This window comes from Marmota flaviventris, chromosome 11 (assembly GCF_047511675.1).
Source record: "Marmota flaviventris isolate mMarFla1 chromosome 11, mMarFla1.hap1, whole genome shotgun sequence".
Classification (NCBI taxonomy): domain Eukaryota; kingdom Metazoa; phylum Chordata; class Mammalia; order Rodentia; family Sciuridae; genus Marmota; species Marmota flaviventris.
Window position 1 is genome coordinate 57,877,904 of NC_092508.1, and position 22,499 is coordinate 57,900,402.

A 22,499-nucleotide genomic window follows, 5' to 3' on the forward strand; every position below is an offset into this window, starting at 1 on the left:
CTGTATCATAAAAACTATAAAACTTTTCCCAAAAACCCAGAAGACATGAATAAATCAGAAAATTGACCACATTTCCTCATGTGAAGCCTAAAAGTCATGAACATGTCAGTTCTTCCAGATTAATTTGAATGTCTATGAATACATGACCAGTGTCACTCCACATCATGTTCAACCACAAAAATGGAATCCTAATTAGAATAAGTTATACTCCGTGCACGTATGTCAAAAGACATTCTACTGTTACAAACATCTATAAAGAACAAAATTTTAAAAGCCTACTGTTGGACTTCTTGATATTAAAAAAATTAAATCAGCCTAAAAGGCTATCAAATAAGTGGATGGGTAAATAAATTATAATACATTAATGTTCTAAAATGCATGCAATCCTGGGGCTGGGAATGTAGCTTAGTGGTAGAGCACTTGCCTCATATGCACAAGAGCAGTCAATCCCCAGCACCACCAAAAAAAATCTTGGGAGGGGGCTCTTCCTTTGAAGATTCTTTTATTTGCTAACTCTGTCCTAGTAGATATTAACCCATGTGGCCAGGTGAGGAATGTGGAACAAATCATCATCTCTTACAGTTTCTTCCATCCCCGGGCCTAGGACTGCCCTGCAGTGGAAAGAAACCTCTCTGTCCTGATTGAGAGTAAGGAAAACCCTTAAAATCCTGCACTTGAATGAAGAAATCCCAGTGTCCACCAGAGGACCAGGTTCAGCCTGCTCCCTGCTTCATCGTTCTGTGGTCTCCATGGGCTACGGCTGGTAGTGTACTTGGATGGGTGTTTTCATATATGTGTTTTCTTCCTTTTGCAGAACCGAAAGGTGCTGGTGCTGGTGGAGGTGGTGGCTTTGGTGGAGGAGGGAGCAGCGGTGGCACAGGAGGTGGTGGACCTCCTGGATTGGGAGGACTATTCCAGGCTGGAATGCCGAAGCTGAGATCCACAGCCAACAGAGATAATGGTATCAAGAGTTTCCTTCTCTGCATAGCTAAAGTTTGGTAGTTTGGAGGCTGGTAGTCCCACTAAGGTTCTGTTGTTTGAAGTGTTACCACTGTATTCCTTCCTTCCTTTTTCCCTTCTTCCTTCCCTCCCTCTCTCCCTTCCAATGTCCTTGCCCAGTGTATTTGCCCAATGTCCTTGGGGGTAGTGTATCCTTTTTTGCACTTTTCTAAAGAGTGAGCTAGTGGGAAGGAAAGAAGGAGCAAATGGAACTTGCCACCCCCAGAGCTCTGCCCTCTGGCCTCGAAAGTGCAGCTTTCTTCGTGAGGTCACCTGCCCCAGCTGTGTAGCAGAACAAATACTTGTGAGACATTTTTGAAACATACTATGGAGCACCTCCTAGGGAATATAGTTACAAATCTCACTATGAAAAGTTCTTTTGCATGACAGGATTAGTATTTCAATGCCAGTGGTTCTAAGTACAGGTCAAATGTCCCTTATTAGAAATGTTTGAGACCAGAAATATTTTGGAGTTCAGATTTTGGAATATTTCATTTACATAATGAGATATTTGGGGGCAGAGACCCAATTCTAAACAAAGAATTCATGTACACATCATATATACTTTATACATATATAGCCTGAAAATGATGGTATGCAACCTTTTTAATAATTTTGTGCATGAAACAGTTTCATGGTATGGAATTTTCCACTTGTGGCATCATATCAGTGCTCCACAGTTTCAGACTTTAGGACTGGAAATGTGGCTCAGGATGCCTAGCAAGAGCCTGGTTCACTCTCCAGCACCATTAAGGGAAAAAAAAATGTTTCATATTTGGGAGCATTTCAGGTTTAAGATTTTTAGATTGGAGATGCCCAATCTGTATTCTCTGAAATTAGTCCTGCAAGGTTGTCTTGAACCTGATGATAGAGAAGAGGTGAACTTGATCATGCCTAAACAAGAAACCCTGCAGAGCACATGAGGCCCTCTGCTGATTACTACAGAAGCTCAAGAAATTTTATTGTAAAACTTTTGTTTTGATAATGGTCATCATGTTAGAAGAATTTTATTTGTTTAATTCTGTGAGCATTTGAAATGTTCTCTGGAAAAGTGTGAAATTTACACATCGATCTGAAGATGAAGTCTGAATCCTCAAAGTTAACTATTTTAGCACTGGATGGTAAAAACTAGAAAGAGATAATATGAGAGATTCTGTCTTGTGTTTAAATTTAAATTTCTGAGAGCAGACTGTGGGGGAAACTTCATGTTATGATAGGAAAGAATCCTCTACTTTCCCTTCATCCTCTCACCCACTTAACCTCACCAGAAACCACCAAGATGCTTAGAATAAAAGGTTTCAAGTTCAGTAGTCACACTGTCTTCAAATACAAAAGGAAGTTTAAATTCAACTGAACACAGAATCTTGTGTGCAAAGTTACGGGGATCTGAAACATCATATAAAAAGTTAGGTTAAAGATGAAAAAATAAATAAATTTAAATTTATTAAAAACCCACCAAAAGGATTTGAGGCAGTTGACAAATGCACATATTCATACAATAGGTGAAGAAATTAAGGCAAAATAGAAATAAAGAGAGTGAGAGAAATGAAGATAGAATTTAAGTTAGCACACAGAATGGTGTGCCAAAAGACCTCTATCTGTGTTGATGGATGGTGACTACAGCATTAATCTGAACTTGGGAGATATAATTTATCACAAGTTGGTCATAGAATTATACCACCTAGTCAAGGAAAATACAATTTTTTCTCTAGAACTGAAGTCGAGATTTTAAAAATTCTCTCTAGAGTTTATGTTATTCCACTGAATAAATCTGTCCAATTGCTTCCCATTGTGCCTAGAATACAATCTGAACTCCTTTTGGTCAACCAGCCTCTTTGTGACCTGGCCCTTGTAGGCCACTAAAGCTCCATACTTCCCCATATTTGTGTCCCTCACTTCATCTGTACCTCCCTTACCTTCACCAGGACCTTTACCCCATACTGTCTGCACCCTGAGCACCTAGGCTTCTTTTTTTTGAACTTGAAGTTTATGCCCACATCAGGGCCTTTGCACCTGCTGGCTTATTATCTTAAGCCTCTCTGCCTCATCTACCCATGGCTGGCCTCTTCTTGTCAGTTATCAGCTCACATGTCACATCCTTAGAAGAGCTATCCCTGGTCACCCTATCTGTCCTGGCCTCTCAGATACTCTTGATTCATCAGTCTCTCTTGGTACTTTAAACTGTCTGAAAATATTTTTTACTGGCTTGCTATTTATCTTTCCCACAAGAGATAAACTATAGGAGAGCAGGATCTTTTTTATTTTATTTATTTCTCCGTCTCTAGCATCTACAATAATGACTGACAAACAGCAGGTGAGCAATAAATATTTGATACATCAATTAGCTCCTGATTGAAGTGGTAGATGTTTTAAGGCTAACTATTTTTCAGAAATTACCCTGGGTTTCAAGAGATACTGGAGGCAGGAGTTCACATTTTCCATATTTTTGTTTCCCCTTTTAGTTCTTCCCTAAACTTTGGTTCATTTGTTGAGCTGAAGCAGTTAGCAGGGTTGTTCTTTCCTGCTGATATTGAGATGGAAATTATCCCAATAGGAAAGAGTTGTGTTGTTGCCTGCTTCCTTGCACCAGTGTAAATTCTTTCACTTGACCTTTGTCTATTTCTTTTTTGGGGGGTGGGGAGCAGGTGCCAGGAATTGAACTCGGGCACTTGACCACTGAGCCACATTTTTTTATATTTTATTTAGAGACAGGGTCTCACTGAGTTGCTTAGCTCCTCGCTTTTGCTGAGGCTGGCTTGGAACTCATAATCCTCCTGCCTCTGCCTCCTGAGCTGCTGAGATTACAGTATGTGCCACTGCACCTGGCTTCTTTCTTACTTCTTATTGTAGACATAACTCTTCCATTAAATTGACCCCCATTTGGGGGCAGTGCTTTTCAAAGGGACTATGTAATCTCGGCATATGAATTTATATTGGAATAACTAACATTGTCACCTAAAAGAATGAGTTATTTTTCAAACTTGAGAGAGAGGTCCAAGGGCCAGGGAACAAGGATGGTGGTCTAGATAAATCATCAACGGAAATCCCTGCCCAGCCATCTTGTTCTTGTTCTCTCTCAATGAAAAGGGCCTTCTCCTTTTTTTTTTTTTTTTTTTGGTACCAGGTATTGGTGCTTAACTACTGAGCCACATCCCCAGCCCTCCTCCTGCCTCCTCTATTTTTTTTTTTTTTTAAACACAGTATCACTAAATTGCTAAGGCTATCTTTGTACTTGTGATTCTCCTGCCTTAGACTCCCAGGCCTCTGGGATTATAGGTATGTGCGACCAGAACTCTTTACCAATTTCATTTTGGCTTTTGTCCACATTTAATGCTAAGACATCTCTCTATTACCCCTTTGAAAGCGGATGGCATGTAAAACCTAGAATTAGAAGCTAAACAGAGAGCTATGATCTATCCCTCTGCCTCCAGTAAGGAAAGACCACACAAAACCCAATTTATATAAGTAACAGTTACCTATATTTCATAACATTCTGGGAAAGGGCTTCCTGTAGCTGGGACAGTACTCCAGCCTTCTGATTTCTTTAGGCTCCTGATTTCCTAACTGATATGTTTTCCTGTTCTTTAGATTCTGGAGGAAGCCGACCACCAATTTTGCCACCAGGAGGAAGAGCCACATCTGCCAAACCCTTTTCACCCCCAAGTGGCCCAGGGAGGTTTCCTGTGCCTTCTCCAGGCCACAGAACCGGTCCCCCAGAGCCTCCAAGGAACCGAATGCCTCCCCCAAGGCCTGATGTGGGCTCAAAGCCTGATAACCTTCCCCCTCCAGTACCTAATACACCAAGACCCGTTCAATCAAGTTTTCATAACCGGGGGTCCCCACCAGTGCCAGGAGCCCTCAGGCAGCCTAGCCCTGGGCCTACTCCTCCCCCTTTCCCCGGAAACAGAGGTGCTGCTTTTGGAGGAAGCTCCATACGCCAGACACCCTCAGGCTCCTCCTCACCCTTCTCAGGCAGGCCTCCTCTGCCCCCAACCCCAGGCAGGGCCTTGGATGACAAACCCCCTCCACCACCCCCTCCAATGGGGAACAGGCCCTCCTTGCACAGGGAAGCCGTTCCACCTCCTCCCCCTCAAAACAACAAGCCTCCAGTGCCTTCTACGCCACGGCCTTCCTCCTCCTCACAGGCCCCACCTCCTCCACCGCCACCCAACAGGCCTGGCCCACCTCCCCTGCCTCCGGGTTCCAGTGGCAGTGATGAAATCCCAAGGCTCCCACAGCGGAATGTGTCCCTCACTTCATCTGCACCTCCCTTACCTTCACCAGGACGGTCGGGCCCTCTTCCTCCCCCGCCTAATGAGAGGCCCCCTCCTCCAGTGAGGGACCCACCAGGCAGATCAGGTATGACAAAAAATGGGTGAGTTGTCTCCCTAAAACCTACCCAAATGTCACTGATGATGCGTACATGAATACAGTCAAAAGCATAAGTAAACCCTCGGGCTGCTCCAGTGCTTTTAAGTGACACTGACGTGTATATGTCATCATGGCCTCATATAACCCGCCAAGGAAAGAACAGTATTTCAGCATGTTTTAAAGGTGAGAAGACAAGAGTAACCAACAAGTAAATGGTCACAGGCAAGTTAATAAGAAAGAGGCTGGAGCTTTCTTCTTCCATCTATGTGGACTCACCATTCCCTCCCCTGCCTCCCTAATGGGAAACTTAATAGGGAATAAATTCTCATCTCCAGGAGGGCCCATGATTCTAAGGAGAATGGCAGTTATATCAGAGCTAATGAGGGTTTGTGCTTCTCTCTTTGCCAGGCTTTGAGGCCACTACCTTGCTCCTTACAGACAAATGTTGAAAAATCTATTTGTCCTTCATTAAAATCTCTGATACACAAGTCCCTTGGAGAATCAAAGGTATAGACCTTCTCTTTATAAAAATTTCCATAGTCATAAACTCTATATTTGCCCAAGCTGGCCTTGAACTTGCAATCCTCCTTCCTTAGCCTTTCAAATAGCAAAGATTATAGGCATGCACCACTGCACCCAGCCAGGAAGCATTTTTAAATTTAACTTCATTTATACCTCATCATGTCAGGAAATGGGGAATTTTTTTTCTTTAGGAGAAGTTAACTGACCTTTGACCTTGTGACCTCAGGAACTTAATATACTGGGATCATATGGGGAGCTTTAAAAACCACAGAAACTTGGGTCCCTGCCTGGGGATTTCTGGTATAATTGGTCTGGGATACACACTGGGCATCAAGATTTTTTTTTTTTTTTTTTGTATTCAGGATTCAATCTAGGGGCTCTCAACCATTGAGCCACATCCCTATCCCTTTTTAGTTTTTTATTTTGAGACAGGGTCTCACTAAGTTGCTTAGGGTCTTGCTAAATTACTGAGGCTGGCCTCCACCTTGCGATCCTCCTGCCTTAGCCTACCAAGTCATTGGGATTACAGGTGTACACCACTGTGCCTGGCTGGACATCAATATATTTGAAAGTTTCCCAGAGTTTTTAATGTGCAGCAAAGTTTGAGAACCACTCCTTCAAAACACTACACCATGGAGAGTGTACTACAAATATTGAAGAATTACTAGTTCATTAAATCCAGTCCCTAAATGTAATGGCATCTCATTAAATGAATGAATGATATCAGGTACTTAAATGCATAAAATCGGACATTTTTCTTCTCATTCAACTTCTATAAATTTTCCTGCAAAGTAGTTGCAAACCTTTTTGCATGGATCTACCAAATGATGAATGAATAGATTAAATCTTGTTAAAAATATGATAGGCAGTGACATATAAAAGTATTGTTTATTTTTATTGCATAAGTTATACCTATTAAATTTAGAAATAGAAGAAAGTATACAGAAAATAAAAATATAATCCTACTACCACCATGCAGAAATAATTATTGATAATTTTATACATATATTTTCAATCTTTTAATGCATATTTATGTTATTTTTGCAACATTGGTAACATACTACTTATATTAGGTGGTATTTTGCCTTTTACCAACATCCCATTAACATTTTCTGATATAATTAACTATTTTTTTAATATTTTTATTTTATTTACTTATTTTTATGTGGTGCTGAGGATCGAACCCAGGGCCTCATGTGTGCTAGGCGAGTGCTGTACCGCTGAGCCACAACCCCAGCCCCTAATTAACTATTTTTCTACAACCTAATTTTTATTTATTTATTTATTATTCTGATTTGTTATATATGACAGAGGAATGCATTACAATTCATATTACACATATAGAGTACGATTTTTCATATCTCTGGTTGTACACCATTTGTGTCTTCATACATGTACTTTGGATAATGATGTCCATCTCATTCTACCATCATTTCTAACCCCCTGCTCCTTCCCTTTGCCTCCCACCCCTTTGCCCTATCTAGAGTTTGTCTATTCCTCCCATGGTCCCCCTCCCTACCCCACTATGAAACAGCCTGATGCTGGTTGCTTTAATGAATCATAACAATAGCCATTATTTATCAGGTGGTTAGTATGTGCCCAATACTGCTAAAACACTTCATGAACTTTATTTCTTTTTATTATCATGTTTGTTGGGATATAATTTATATATGGAACAATTTGCCCTATTTATTTTTATAGTTACAACACAAATGTAAGAAATGATAACATATATATATATATATGAATATATAGTACTACCATCAAGATGCAGAATATGTTGCCTTGTTTTCCTTTACTTCTTTTTTTTAAAAAATAGAAATTAATTTTAATATATTTTCATTTAACCCAATGGATTACCAACATAATTTGCAAAGAAAATAATTGTTCGTAATATATTTCATGCTCATTTTGTTTGTCCTAGTAATTCTTTGGAACCTAATATCTATTTAACACATAGCACACCTCAATTCAGATTAGACACATTTCAAATACTCAGTAGCCTCATGTAACCAATGGCTGCCACATTGGCTCCTTTCTCTATATTTCACCTTTTGGTGAGACATATGCTCTAGGCTGCATGATAAGTCCCCTTGTTAAGTGTACAATATAATTTTTAAGGCTATATGAGATTCTATAAATGTACCTTGATTTATTTAATCAGTCCCCTCCCTTGGTCATGTGGGTCATATATGGGTTTTGCTGTTGCATGCAGATACTACAGTGATGGATCCTAGTAGCTAAATATTTGTGCACATCTATATATTTCCTTTGGATGAATTTCTAGAGATGGAATTTCTGGGTCAATGGTTGTACATCAAAAACCATGGATTTCATAGGTACTGCCATATTGTCTTCCAGAAAATTCCACCGGTTTACATACCATGAAGAGCCTATGAGAAGTCATAAAGGGCCATCTGTATTTTGAAATGTGGTTTGGCCTCACTGACTTTAGAATTTGACAGATTTGAAGTTAAATCCCAGCTCTTCCACTCATTAGCTTCCTGACTTGAGCCTTTTAAACTTCTAAAACTTCTCAGGCCTTGTCTGCTGGCCTTATACGTCTCAGGGTTATTGTGAGAATCAAATGAGACAAATGTGTGTAGAGATTATCTTGTTTTCTGACAAGTAGTCATGTAAATTATCATTTTATTATTGTCCTGCCAATGGGAAATAGAAATCTGTCTTCTTTTCTATTGTGCCAATGTGGGTTTGGAGCAGGGGTCCATGAGGTTGTAGAGTTAGGAACATGAACGTTTACTAAAGAAGCAAAAACAAGATGAAGTTGACCAAGTTACATAGTACCTGTCTCCATAATGCTGGATGTCTAGTTTGCATTTAGTGGCAAGTAGAGGCTGATATCACCAGTGAAGTTAAATCCACAGCATTGACACCCAGTAAATCACCTCTTGCTGTGGGGACTCTAGCAGTGACAAGCAGTATGGGACAATAAATGCTACAAGGTGAGACACAGAAGCCTCCTTGGGAGAACAGCCAGCACTGTGCAGTGCCTCCCGCCCCCATCAAATGTTTGAGCCCAGACTTTCTGTTGGGGTATCTGCAGTGGGCAGATTGTTCAATTCAAGGTCCCTAAGTCAAATTCTGAATCTATAAGAAATGAAATATGTGTATTTATAATGCCTTAAGACTGTATTTACATAAAACATCATCATCTTACAAGTGAAACACACTACTGAAAATCAGGAATAATTACTAAGGCCACTCTGATTTACATGGGAAAATGCTCAAGTTTAATATTTTTAAAATTTACTCACTACCCAAACAGCTGCTGTATTTGGAATAAGGGAAAAAGCAAGATGCATTTCTTATCAAAAAGAAGAATTTGAGGGTTTTTTTCTTGGAACTTAAAATGTTCTGGTTATACCATATCTTTGAATTTTAAAAAAACAGTATCAAATACTGTTTAGATAGTACTTTTTTTTTTCTTCTTGCTTTTTGACTGATTACTCCAGGCAACAGTGCTGTGAGAAAAGTTGCTACCTGGCACTCCGTGTAGACAGGGAATCAAGCTCCACGGGACAGCAGCTGGCTTATGGGGCAGGACCCACTCTGGCACCAATAGTCAGGAACATTGATTAGCTGTTTGTCAGTGCCTGTACCATCTGCCTGCTCAAAGAGGAAGAAAGAGAAGGAACTCCTACTGTTCTCAGGATGACTGGCTTCCTGATGCCTCTCTGCCTGGAAATGGATCGCAACATGGTTGTGTGGTTAGCAGTGATACTGTGTCCTTAAAGAAATCAGTTCTTTTGAAGACCTATTAAAATAACTTCATAACTATCTTACTCTTTTTTTAATTCTTTCATGGTGTCAAAGTGATTAATTCAATAGCTCTTTAAAAGAATTATAAAACATTTTTAAAAAATTATCACCTGTTTTCAGTTTCACCATATCATCTCCAGCCTTGGTGCTAACTCAAAGCCAAACAGCCATTTAGCTCTGAATACATACTGGCTCTCCATACAGATGTGTGCTAATGCACATTTGTTTGTTTATAATATGTCGCTCATTTCTCAAGTCCTGGAAAGTCTCCACCATTTCTCCATGTTCCCTAGTTAAAGCATATGTATCCAGTAGGTAGTCATTAGTTGCATGCTGATGATGAACATAATAGCAATATGGGATGTAAGGCAGTATTACTCTAAATATCATCTTATTTTTTTTGCCTCAGGACCCCTCCCACCACCACCTCCAATAAACAGAAATGGCAGCACATCTCGGGCCCTGCCCGCCACCCCCCAATTGCCGTCCAGGAGTGGAGTTGATAGTCCCAGGGGCGGACCCAGGCCACCTCTTCCTCCTGACAGACCTGGTGCTGGGGCACCTCCCCCACCACCGCCTTCAACTTCAATTAGAAATGGCTTCCAAGACTCCTCCTGTGAAGGTGCGTGGTGTTTGCGTTAACATTTTTTCATCCACTGTCGTTATCACACTGAAGGGCACTGATGTAACTTACCATTTTAGAGCCCACTACAACTTCACCTTTAAACTAGTAATCCTCCTCTCCCACTTCCCACAAAGGCAGATCATTTTTCTGTAACTTGTTCCTTGCTGGAGTTTCATTTTGATTAATTTTTCAGAGATTCCAGAATTTGGCGGGGGGAGGTGGGGCCACAACATTTTTGTGGCTTATCGTCTTGTCATCTACGTTTCTAAATAGTTGGCTGTAGGTAAGAGGCCCAGTGGCCTGCAGCTGTTAAGCTGCTTCAGTCTATCATGTTCTCAGAGTGGTCCCTGTTATTCCTGGTCCCACTGTGGGAAGAAGAGTGTCCTATACCTTAGCCCCCAGCTCCTAAAAGGGACTGGCTGGATCCTAATCACCCTAGTTTTTTGTTTGTTTTGTTTTTGGTGCTGGGGATTGAACTCAGGGATACTCTATGACTGAGCTGCTTCCCCAACCCTTTTTATTTTTTATTTTGATACAGGATCTCACTAAGTTGCTGAGATGGGCCTCAGACTTGCAGTCCTGCCTCAGCTTCCCAATTGCTGAGATTACAAGCATGCATCACATCATCACCCTAAACACCCTAGTTAAATTCTTTTTGTGGTTCCCTCTCCAGCACTGGAAAAAAAAAAAAAAAGCACTGATTTGCAGGCCAATATGTTTTATCAGTGTGCTAATCATGGACATTTGTAAATTTCTAGGCATAAAACTAGAACTGACTTCTGCAGTTCTCTCTATGGTTCGTCTGTGCCTTTCATTACGTAAGCCTGTAGCAGATTGTCTGTTGCTGAAGATACTGTTTGTTTCTTCCCCAGATGAGTGGGAAAGCAGATTCTACTTCCATCCGATTTCTGATTTGCCACCTCCAGAGCCATATGTACCAACGACCAAAACGTATCCCAGTAAATTGGCAAGAAGTGAAAGCAGGAGTGAGTATTTCTGCCAACTTTTGGCAAATTCATTCTTGAATAGCCCGGGTTATGTGTGGCATTATGTAGGAAGTCCAGGCCTCTGACCTGGAGAACCTGATTCTGAGTTCTCTAAATCCTGGTAAACTCCCCTTGCACGAGCAGTGAGGAGGCTGTAGATACTTAGAAAGGGGATGAGGGATAATTGTTATTATGTGTCATGGGGAGCTCAGAGACCTTTGGTTTGTCAGGATTAAATGCTACTATTTGGCCTCTTTGATCATTCTTACCCCATTTTGATCTTCCTGAGACAAAGTGAACGGAGAGCCATTTTCTATTCCAACAAGTTTGAGACTGGCAAAATGTCTTACTAATTATAGCAAAAACTTACTGTCAACTTCCTTGATATTTTAAATATATTATAACCATAGCTTTATGGAGCATCTAAAAATCTTAAATATATCCTAATCTCTCCATAGAACAGATATTTCAGTTTTACTAGGTTCTCTTCCCATTCTTCTTCATATACTTCTAATTTTTTATATAGTTATACAGGTTTTTTTGGTGATAGGATTTTCCATAACATCCATCCCCATTTTATCACGTGGCTTTTATTCCATGGTGTTCAGGTTAGCATACAATAGTTGACCATTATTGGACATTTAAATCGTTCCTGTTTGTTTACTAATAATATACCATAAAAAAGCAAAGCACTTTTCCCCTGTCCAAGAAATGTGAACACGAAGGGAAAATAGACACATTGGAATTTCACAACAATAAATATTGTGACAGGACTAAGAGAGAATTAGCGTGGGAGCTGGGGATGTAGTTCAGTGGGAGAGAACTTGCCTGGCATGTGTATGGCCCTGGGTTCAATCCCTGGCACCACAAATTGAGAGAGAGAGAGAGAGGGAGGGAGGAGAAGGAGGGAGGGAGAGAGAGGAGGGGAGAAAGAAAGAATGAATGAATTAGCATGAGACATACAAATGTCACCTATGAGGTTCAGACTTATAGCAGACTTCACCTCAAAACCAAATCGAGCAAGTCAAATAACAGTCTCCACAGCCTCAGCCTTGTCCTTACTCCCTGGCAGAGCACCTTACACCCCCTCAGAGCCACTGATTCTTTCTTAACACACCAGTTCTTAATTTTTGGTTGTTGGTTCCACTCTTAGAGCAGCTGATAGCCTTGAAGTTAAGGGCAGTTAGAAGCAAAATCACTGAGTGGGGGAGATGGGTGGCTGCCTCAGGTAAGAGGAGGAGCTAGGAACTCAGAGTTTCTACTGAGTACGTTTCTATTGGGTTAAATTAAATGAGCCAAATTATGCTTTGTGCCTCTGTTGAAGAATTCAAAGTGTTAGAAAATATTTGGGCAAATCTCCATGAAAAAATGCCAGAAATAAAGAGAACGTTGCTGCTTGAAATAAAAACTGATACCTTGAAAAATTTATTTAGATGAAATGCCACATTCCTAGACAACACTTAATAAAAAGTTATATAACTTTAACAAAGTTAGTATATACAAGTTAGCAGTTCAATATTTTGATGAAAATTAAGCCTTCACATGGAACAGTTATCTTTCCGTGTTTGTGTGTGTATGTGTTCATTTAAAGAGGGGTTTCTGTCTGATAGGAGTATGGCCAGTATTTCTTCCCTCTTGCACACTAACAAATGAATTCACTTTAAAGAGTTGCTTATATAAACTCTAAATACTTTTTCTGACTTGTTATAAACATTCTTAATCTAATTTAAATATTATTCGTATTTTTAAATCAATGATAGAACCCATAGCTTCTAGATTTCCCTCCCTACTCTTTCGTCAAAACTCAAGTAAGCAACTTGAGGATGGGAATGATGCTAATCCTGCTCACTACTGCATATTCCACAGAACCTGAAATATAGTAGACATTTTAAAATATTTTTAAATAAGTTAATTTCCACTGCCTGCTGAAGTGGGTTGTTTGGGTTTTTTGTTTGTTTGTTTTTGTTTTTTTGTAGATTTGCTTTAAATATTTCTAGCCTTAGTCATGCTTAATATTTTATAATAATAACAGATCATCTAACAAAAATAAATACATTACTATAGAGTGCCATGTTTTCTTCTGCTTCTATAGCTGCCCTAGCCTCCAGATCCAAAGCCCGGTAGGCATCAAGACCATCCCGAGCAGCACAGATTACACTCTCAGCAGTGTTGAATAAGGCCAGCCCTCATTTTGCTAACCATTTAGTGGTGTGTCAGCTGATGGTCAAGGCTCCATGGCAGGTGGCTGGTTTCCATCCAGATAAGCCTTTGCTCAGACATTTGCTCAAGAAAAGATGGTGAAAGGAAGACACAAAGGAGTAGACAGCTGATATTTTCCTCTAATTCCTCTCCTTGCTCAGATATTTGGTTCTGTCTCAGAAGTCCCTAAGTCTGTAGGGTCATTATCGAGACACCTACTGAGGAACCCAGCAGAGCCAGCCCACTGAATCTCAGAGCCGTGGTGAACACGACTACCTAACCAACATGTTCCTCCAGCAGACCTGGCCACAGCCTCTGAACACCTGACTTCATACCTCACACCTGCTAGATCCTCAAAGTATGAGTGTGGGATAAATGACTCTTTCCAATGTGACTGGGTTTTAACAGAAGTTACAGTTTGTAGCCCACAGATGTGCATAGCTTTTAAAAAGAACACATCAAGAGAGTGAAAATGCAGTCCATAGAATAGGAGAAAATATTTGGAAATCATATATCTATTAAAGAACTAATGTTCTGATTATATAAAGAATTTCTACAACTCAACAATAAAAAAATCAAAAATAGATTGAATACTTGAAGATACATATCTGAAGATATATAGATAGTCAATAAGCTCAACATTGCTAGTCATTAGGGAAAGGCAAATCAAACTACAGTGAGCCAGGTGCAGTGGCACACACCTATAATCCCAGGGACTCAAGAGGCTGGGGCAGGAGAATCACAAGTTTGAGGACAGCCTGCAGAACTTAGAGATATCCTGTCTCAAAATAAAAAGTGGAAAGGGTTCAGTGGTAAAGTTCAGTGGTACAGAGCTCTTGGGTTTGACCCCAATACCATTAAAAAAAAAAAAAAAACCTATAGTGAAATATGACTTCACAGCCATTTTAACCTTACCACAAAAAAAGCAGATTAGATCAGTAAACTACAGTATAGTTCTATATAATAGAATGCAGTGTATCATTAACGATTACATTTGAAAGAATATTGACTGGAAGATGTTCAAACTTTTGTAAGAAAAAAGGGAACTGAATCTAAATGGAAAATATACACAAAATTTTATTGGTTATCTCGGTGGTACAAGATGGGTGAATATTTTGTTTTTGTTCATCCATGTTTTATCAATCAATAATTAACACAAACTGTGTGCTAAGAAGAAAAGTATTTGTTTTTACTTAACTCTGTGTGGGGACTCTGTAGTCAGTGGAGTCATCTTTAGTGTTTATTCAGATCATTCAACACTTTTCCTTTCTCATCTGCACATGCCAATTAGCTTACAGCCTTGGTCATAAGGGGTGAGGTAGTGGGCACCATTCCAGAATTCCCACACTAAGAACGTAAGCTTTCTAACCAAAATTATATTTTGTCTGATTTTTTTCATGAAGGTGGATCCAACCGAAGAGAAAGGGGTGCCCCACCCCTTCCTCCGATCCCAAGGTGATCTTGGCCTGCTCTTGTCTACTCAAGCTCCAGAGCTGCTTCTGATGTTGCTGTCGGAGAATTACACACCCTCCTCCCCACTTCCCTGTCCCCTTCACTTAGGGCAAGCAGGAAGAAGGGAGGGTGAGGTGGGAATGTGTGTGTGCATGTATGTGTGTGTTGGGGGTGGGGGGATCCAGTAAAGAGAAGCACCTAGCTTCTGTTGTGTATATTGTCAAAGCTATTGCTTGCTTCAGCTACAGCCTGCCAGTGTTGGCTGCTGGGATCAATAGGCTTTTGTGGAAAGTAGGCAGAGACAAATTATATCCCAGCTTTCAACCAAACAAACTCAAATATTCACTGCTTATTTGCTACAGGCTATAATTATTAAAGTCCCTAAGAGCTGTTTTCGTCTGTGCATTTTTCGCACACTTGGCCTCCTGTCTGTTTCCATGAACCACAGACTGCCTAAGCAAGTTGCTGAGCGTGGCTCACATGAAGCTTCTGCAGTTACAAGGATATCCAATCCTTGGCAGACCAAGGTAGGCCCCAGGACAGAGCTGTCCAGTAGAAACATAATGTGAGCTCCATATATAATTGTAAAATTTCTAGTACCCACATTTTTTAAAGATAGTGAAACAGGTGAAATGATAGTATATTTTATTTAACCTTATACACCCAAAATATCATTTCAACCAACAACCTATATAAAAATTACTAAGACATTTTGCATTCTTTTTTTGGTACTAAATCTTCAAACAAAAGTGTGTATCCTACTCTTAGGCACATCTCCATTGGAATTATTCACATATAGAGTGCTCAGGAACCACATGTGATGGTGGCTACCCTAGTGTTCAGCACAGTTCTGGAAGAGGAACATTAGTACCAAAATCTCTTTTTTTAAAATCAAGATTGAGCTTTAGCAATTCAAGAGGCAATAAAATTAGGACCCAAAACCTTGTTTGGCAGGCAGCTTGACGTTTGATTTTTGTCGTTTATTTTTTCCCTTCCCTTGCTCTCTGTGTTGAAGTATTGCTTCACAGTACCAAGGTCAGAAATCAATCTAATAATGGTTTACAGTCACGTGGAATCAAGCCATTGGAAAGAAACCGAAAGCATGTCAGGCCTTCCTGACTCAAAACCAGCTGGCTTGTGTGTTCAGTTGTCAGTTGGAGGCCTGTCTTGGAGATTTGAAGTGGCCTTTGTTTTTCTCCCACTGAGCAAACTCCTCAAGGCCTGGAGAAGCTAAGAAGGCTAGGTAGTAGGGGAAGAAAGTGAGGGAAAGGGCTCAAATCAGAATCATGGAAGAAGGGAATAGATTTGAGTTGATGGGCAAAACTCTACAAATCTAACTCTGATGCTGATGGGGTTGAGTGAATTAGGAAGCTTGTTAGTAGAAATTGTGAGGGAATTTGTTTTGAACTCTCCAGGAGAATCATTTTTTTTAGATCTATGCAAATAAAGCTCCACTAAAGGACCACGAGGAAGAGCCAGCCTTTGCCTTTTTTAAATATGATTTTGTTTACAAAATTTTACTGGGACTCTTAAATATAGCTATAGAGTTGGAAAAAATATTTCCATGTTGATGTTTTATATGGTTATGTTTAAAATTACCATTTCTTATTTTTTAAAAGCATATGACCACATATGTATATACCTATCTACCTTAACTTTGTATCATGGGTTCAGTGTATTATTCATGTATTACTGGGAGATGCTAACAAGAAATCAATCCAAAGAAAATTTGAAAGATGCATTCCTATTTATAGAATAAATAACTGTTTCATTTATATAAAAGCAGAACTTAGAGTTCTAATAAATGGAATGTCTAATAAATTATGAATTTACTGATTGAATATATTGTATTTTTATAATTTTCCTTGCCAAAGTCCCGGGTTTAGTACATTAGAGAACTTGTTTTCTCCCTCTCCTCTGCCATTCATCTGTCACCTTCCACATAGCCTCTTGGGCTCTTTCCCCAAAGAGAAGCAAGGTATATAAAGGTGTAACAAGCTTGGTGATTTAAAATCACTAAGGTTTTGGTAATTTAGCAGCAGCATTTTATTTTGGATTTTTGATCTGTTGGCAATAGTGAAAAACATCCCATAATAGAGCCCAGTGACCCGCCGCACAAAAAATGGAGTTTGGGCTTCCTAGCAAATGTGGAGGAAATTCTGACCTCCAAAAAGGTAGGTTTGAGTTTCGTAAGGGATAGCAGGAATTGAATAATCCCTTGTGTATCTCAACTTTGAAGGTACCTTTCTAAAGTTTGAAACAGGGTCACAGCTCAAAGTTGCCATTCATCCAGAATAGAGATGTTTTAGACTGTATTTTTAAGGAAATACTTCATTAATACACCTACATGCTGACTTTGAAAAGTTATCAACCTAATTGTATCCAAAACTTTGAATAAATTCTATGCTAAAATCTTCAAACTCTGGAAAATCACAAAAATGAGTATTTTCTTCCCTGAAATCAAAGCTTACATGTATGTTCTTTCCATAAAATTTCCAGATAAATGTATTCAAGATGCAATATAGTATTTTAACATTCACATATCATTTTATACCGAAATGTATTACAGTATTAAAATTCAGTGTTTGGTATTTATTTCACTATGCATTTTATTTAGTAAGAGCTGAGAAAAATGTTTAATCCAATGGTGCCTTACTTTGTGATTTAAAAGAAATCAGCGTTTTATGTCTAAGTAGCAGGTAATTTGCATATTTGTAAAAACTCTTAGGCCTTTATATTTTAACTTGTAATACCCATTTGTTATTTTAGTAGCAGAAATGGGATGGTTGTTCAAATGCCCAAAAATTTTTGGTATGAAATTAATTTTTCCCTGCTTATGGTCAGGGACTGTAGAGGAAGAAAAATATTTTTTTCATACCATTGCACTGTGTAATAGACACATTTTGGTATCTATGTCATCAGGATAGTTTAAATGGTAGGGTAGAATCTACCCTAGACATCTGTGTCTTTGTAAGTTAGCCAGACAATAAATAAAAGCAGAATGATACATGTCGACTGGTGGTTTTTCTTTAAGTATCGTCTATGTAAATATACAAAAAAGCAAGTGCCTGGTTTTTTGTCTTATACTGCGGTAAAGAAAGACAAACTCAAAAAGGAGAAGAAGGTCCACACAAGCGGGTGAAACACTCAACACACTCATTGCACCTCCTTGCGTATCCCTTCTTGTTTGTTTTTCTGGAGAACCTGCCTCTTAGTCTGTAGAATGAATAGTGGAAGCAAAGAAAGGTGAAATTACAAAGGCTAGCATGGACACTGACTGATCTAGGAAAAGCCCCTGGGAATTTAGGAAGCCTGATGATTTTAGGAAGCCTGATGATTTTTAAATTATCTGTTGTGTATGTGTATACTGTATACGCATATCTCAATATGGCACAGTGGTTAAGGTGCATTTGCTGACTCCATCTCTTTCTTGCAAGTCATTTCTCCATATCTATAAAGTGAAGAACTAATATCATCAATATGTACGATAAACAACAGTAAGTGGTAGCCACTGCTGATAGGAAGAAGGAAACAGATATGTACCAATTCCAGATTAACTGGAACCAAATCTGTTAGAAGGGAATTTACTAGTGTACTCTTAAAGGAGAGGAGTACTAGCAGATGAACAGCCTGTATCAGAAATGCAAAGCAACTTCTAGGTGAGGTACTGTCAGCCCCTATCCTTCACAGGCCTAGAAAATGAAAACTCACTGTTTCTTCAGTCAGAGATATTATTAGGGGCTGAGGTTGGTAGAGCATTAGCCTAGCATGTGTGAGGCAGCACCACATATAAATAAAATAAAGGTCCATCGACAACTAAAATAATATTTTTTTAAAAAGAGTTCTTATTAGGTTCAATCTGAAGTCACAGAAATTAAGAGCCCGAAAGAACCGTAAAGATAGGGTGGCTACAGAACTCACGGTCCACAGTGGGACACTTTGGAGTGGAAGAGTTGCTAGGAACAGTTGCTGAGGTGCAGCAGGTATATGGCAGCTGCCCTGGCAAGCTGGGTCTTTTGGTCACCCCACTAGAGGTCATTCAGACCTGTCCTGCCACCTTACAAATATGTTTTTATTTATTTATTTATTTTGGGGGGTGGGGGTACCAGGGATTAAACCCAGGAGCGCTTAATCACTGAGCCACATCCCCAGCCTTTTTTTTTTTTTTAAACAGGGTCTCACTGAGTTGCTTAGGGCCTTGATAAATTGCTGAGGCTGGCTTTGAACTTGCAGTCCTCCTGCCTCAATCTTCCAAGCCACTGGAATTACAGACATGCGCCACTGTGCCTGGCACAAATGGGCATTTTAATGTCACAAAACACACCCTGCAGATGAATAGGCAGTGTGACTACCCCATGCTCCCTTCTTTACTATCCTCCCTCCCTTAGTCACTATTTCACATCTTTCACATTTGCTGTCAAGAAGAGGCTAAAGGAGAGGCCAGAGAGTCAGAGACTGTGCCCTGCACACCCAAACCAGGATCCAAATCCTGGCTCTTGACAGGATCCAAATCCTGGCTCTTGTTCCCTGAGAAGACACAAACAAGTTATTTAAGCTCTTTGAGTTCATTTTATTAACTGGAAAATATTTAAAACACTTACATATACAAACATCAGGCAAAATATTTAGCATAAGTTAGGCAAGGAGTGAATATTGACCCCGTTGCATTTCCTAATCCTTTTGCCATCACACCTAGAACATAGTCAGGAAGGAATTCCCAATGCAAAGAAGTCTGACAACACTTAATTACAGACTCTTTTGTAAAACTTTATTTCAGAATTGGCCTTGTTTGTTCAAAGTGGATTCACTTATTTGGTTCGTTCATCCATTCAGTGCACTTTCAGTAAGCACTTACAGTGTGCCAGCTTTGTGGCAAAGTGGCATGTGTAGCAAATCTGTACATGCCAAGTGATCTCTGAGTGGCAGTTAGGAGACCCAGAACCTATTTTACCATGCATGGGTGCAGCTTCACCTACCCAACCAGCAAAGGGCTTTCTACCAAGGAGGGAAGCCACTTTATCTTCCCCCTTCTTTAAGTAACTTAATTGCTTTCCTTTTTCCTTTTTCCTGTTTTCTCAATGGCTGAATTACATTGATTTCTTTTAAAAATTGGATAGGAGGGCTAGGGTTGTGGTTCATTGGTAGAGCACTTGCTTCGTACATGTGAGGAACTGGGTTCAATCCTCAGCACCACATAAAAATAAATAAACAACATAAAGATATTGTGTCCAAGTTCCCTAAAGATTCCTATTCAACAGAGGCTTCCTGGACACACAAATGTCAAGTCAGTTTAAAGTGGTTCCTCCCCTGGCAACCTGACAGCCTCCCTTCCTTCACTTGCAACACTTGGCATTTAGTGCCTGTCTCTGGAGCTACTTGTAGCACATGCTCTTCCTGTAAGTATTTAGAAATGTTCCTTTAATCGATATTACAACACAAATCCCTTTGACTTAAAATGGTGCTTCCTTTATTACAAAGGTATGTCTTTAATAAGCTAATTAAGTTCAAGCTTTGGGACTTCACCTGCAAAGGGAGTCCTAATTAGGGACTTTAATATCTTTTTTTGTTTTGTTTTGTTTTGTTTTTGGTTGTGAGCTTTCATTAATACTTCTGAAATAGGGAATCTTAAATTCTCTCTAGCTTTGGGCCCCACAAAACCTAGGGTCTCCTTGCATGATTGTCTTCTTCAGCTTCTTGAAAAGTGAATGTCTTAAAAACGTTCTTAAGCCACCAGCTTCCTATGAGTGACATGAGGGCATGAGGAGAAAAAGGAGATGGCAAAAGTATTTGCTTCCTTTGTACTCCCAGAGTGGCCTGCAAATATTCTAAAATGATTTGGTCAATGGGGTGTCCATATTGTATTAGAACCAAAGCTTCATAATGTGACCCAGCTAGGAAAATATGTGTGATCTTTCAGGTACTTGGGAAACAAGTCTGGATGATATTAGACATCAAATTTACCTTCAATTTTGACCCAGGAAGACACCTGCCAGAATACCTGGATTATCCACCATGGACTTAGCGTATGTATATTTAATCATGAGGGACTCCCACCCTTTTCCTGTTTTCTTTTTTAATAAGTTGAACATCACTCACCAAAAATGCTATCTATTTTATTGGTTAAATTATAACATTATATTGAGTGCATATACAAATGTAGAACAAAGAATCCTGCTATTATATATAATTATAATGCACCAACATTTTTTTTAATGAAAACATGCTATGTATTTCAGATAGTTCATGGACCACATAGAAGCACATGGTTAGGAAGACCCAAATAATTTATGGAGCTATTGAACATTTACTCATTGAAACAATCAATAAATACTGGTTGAAAAACTATGATTTTTTAAGCACTGGTAAAGATATGTCTTATATTCTAGAAAGGTCTAAGACCTAGTCCTAGATCCAAGGCTGGAAGTTGAAATTCTAGATCCAACCAAAACTTCCGCAGGTAGGCACAACACCATTCTACCACTGATTCTAGAATGTTCCTCATCACCAACATAGGGCTATATGGTTGGTTGTTCACATGAAAAGGGAGATGTCCCATTCACTGGCTCCTTAGCAATTTGCTTTTGGAGCAAAGGTAAGGATAGGTCCCAAATAGGACCATTGGGGGGAAAAAAGGAAAAATATGTAACCTAGAAATGAAAACAATAATTTTATACTTTCATAACACTCTACCTAATTTATTTGCCTAAATTACAAACTTAACTATTGTCTTTTTATGTTTCATATAGCCACCACTAATTATTATCTAGTATGTACTATAATTTGAGCTATGGTTTTTGCAAGTATTATTGCTAATATTTCTATCTTTACACATAGAGAAATCAAAACCTGCATGGATTAGAGATTTGCCTCAAGCCACTTGCCTTGAGTGGATCTAGAATTCAAACTCCAAAATATTGACATTTCATAAAAAGCAAGAACATTTTAATAAACCAGGGTAAGGGAAGACCTAATCTGAGGTCAAGGACAGCAGGCTCAACTGGATAAATACAGACGCCTCCTGGAAAACTCCTTATTTTCCTCACTGGACCATGGACTGGCTCTAGTCATACACCAGTTATTGCCACCTGAGGCACATTGCTTCTTAAATGCAATCTAAATCTTTAGTTCTTTACAATTTAGTGGGTGGTTATAAACCTCACTTAAGGCTTTAAAAGTGGCATTTTATACGCATGCTTTTCAGCTCATCTTATCAGATACTTGCTACTTTTTAAGGTGATATCAAAGGAGCTGCTAAAATTCAAATGCCATTTCACTGAACAGTTGCAGGTTTCTAAAAGTCCCCATGGAAGAGTCACACTGCACCATGAATAGTTAATTTGCTCTCTGGTGTATCTCCCATCCTTTGTACTGCTCATTATTTGTTGGGTATTACTACCATTCATATCATAAAGTTGTAGTAATGAATTTCTTTTCTTAATCTCCATAGAGTTTGAAAAGCCATGTGGCTTTTAAAAATACCAAATAATAGGATTTTCTTGTAAAAGCCCGAAGTAGACCTCGTGCACCGCAGTCAAACAACTTAGCACTTATTCACAGGGGAAATG

The 22,499-nt window shown here is 39.4% G+C and overlaps 1 protein-coding gene across 7 annotated transcripts in view; it reads left to right on the forward strand.

Annotated features, from left to right (window-relative positions):
* The window catches only part of Wipf1 (WAS/WASL interacting protein family member 1), a 116,724-nt gene extending 98,783 nt beyond the window's left edge, over nucleotides 1-17,941 (forward strand). For all 7 annotated transcript variants that reach the window (XM_071619050.1, XM_027946143.2, XM_027946144.2 and 4 more), the window contains 5 exons: nucleotides 815-961; nucleotides 4,588-5,358; nucleotides 10,082-10,294; nucleotides 11,170-11,283; nucleotides 14,886-17,941. In XM_071619050.1, coding sequence (XP_071475151.1) covers nucleotides 815-961; nucleotides 4,588-5,358; nucleotides 10,082-10,294; nucleotides 11,170-11,283; nucleotides 14,886-14,941 — 1,301 coding nt within the window. In that variant the 3' untranslated portion in view covers nucleotides 14,942-17,941. The remainder of the gene's footprint in view (nucleotides 1-814; nucleotides 962-4,587; nucleotides 5,359-10,081; nucleotides 10,295-11,169; nucleotides 11,284-14,885) is intronic.
* Nucleotides 17,942-22,499: the final 4,558 nt, after the last annotated feature.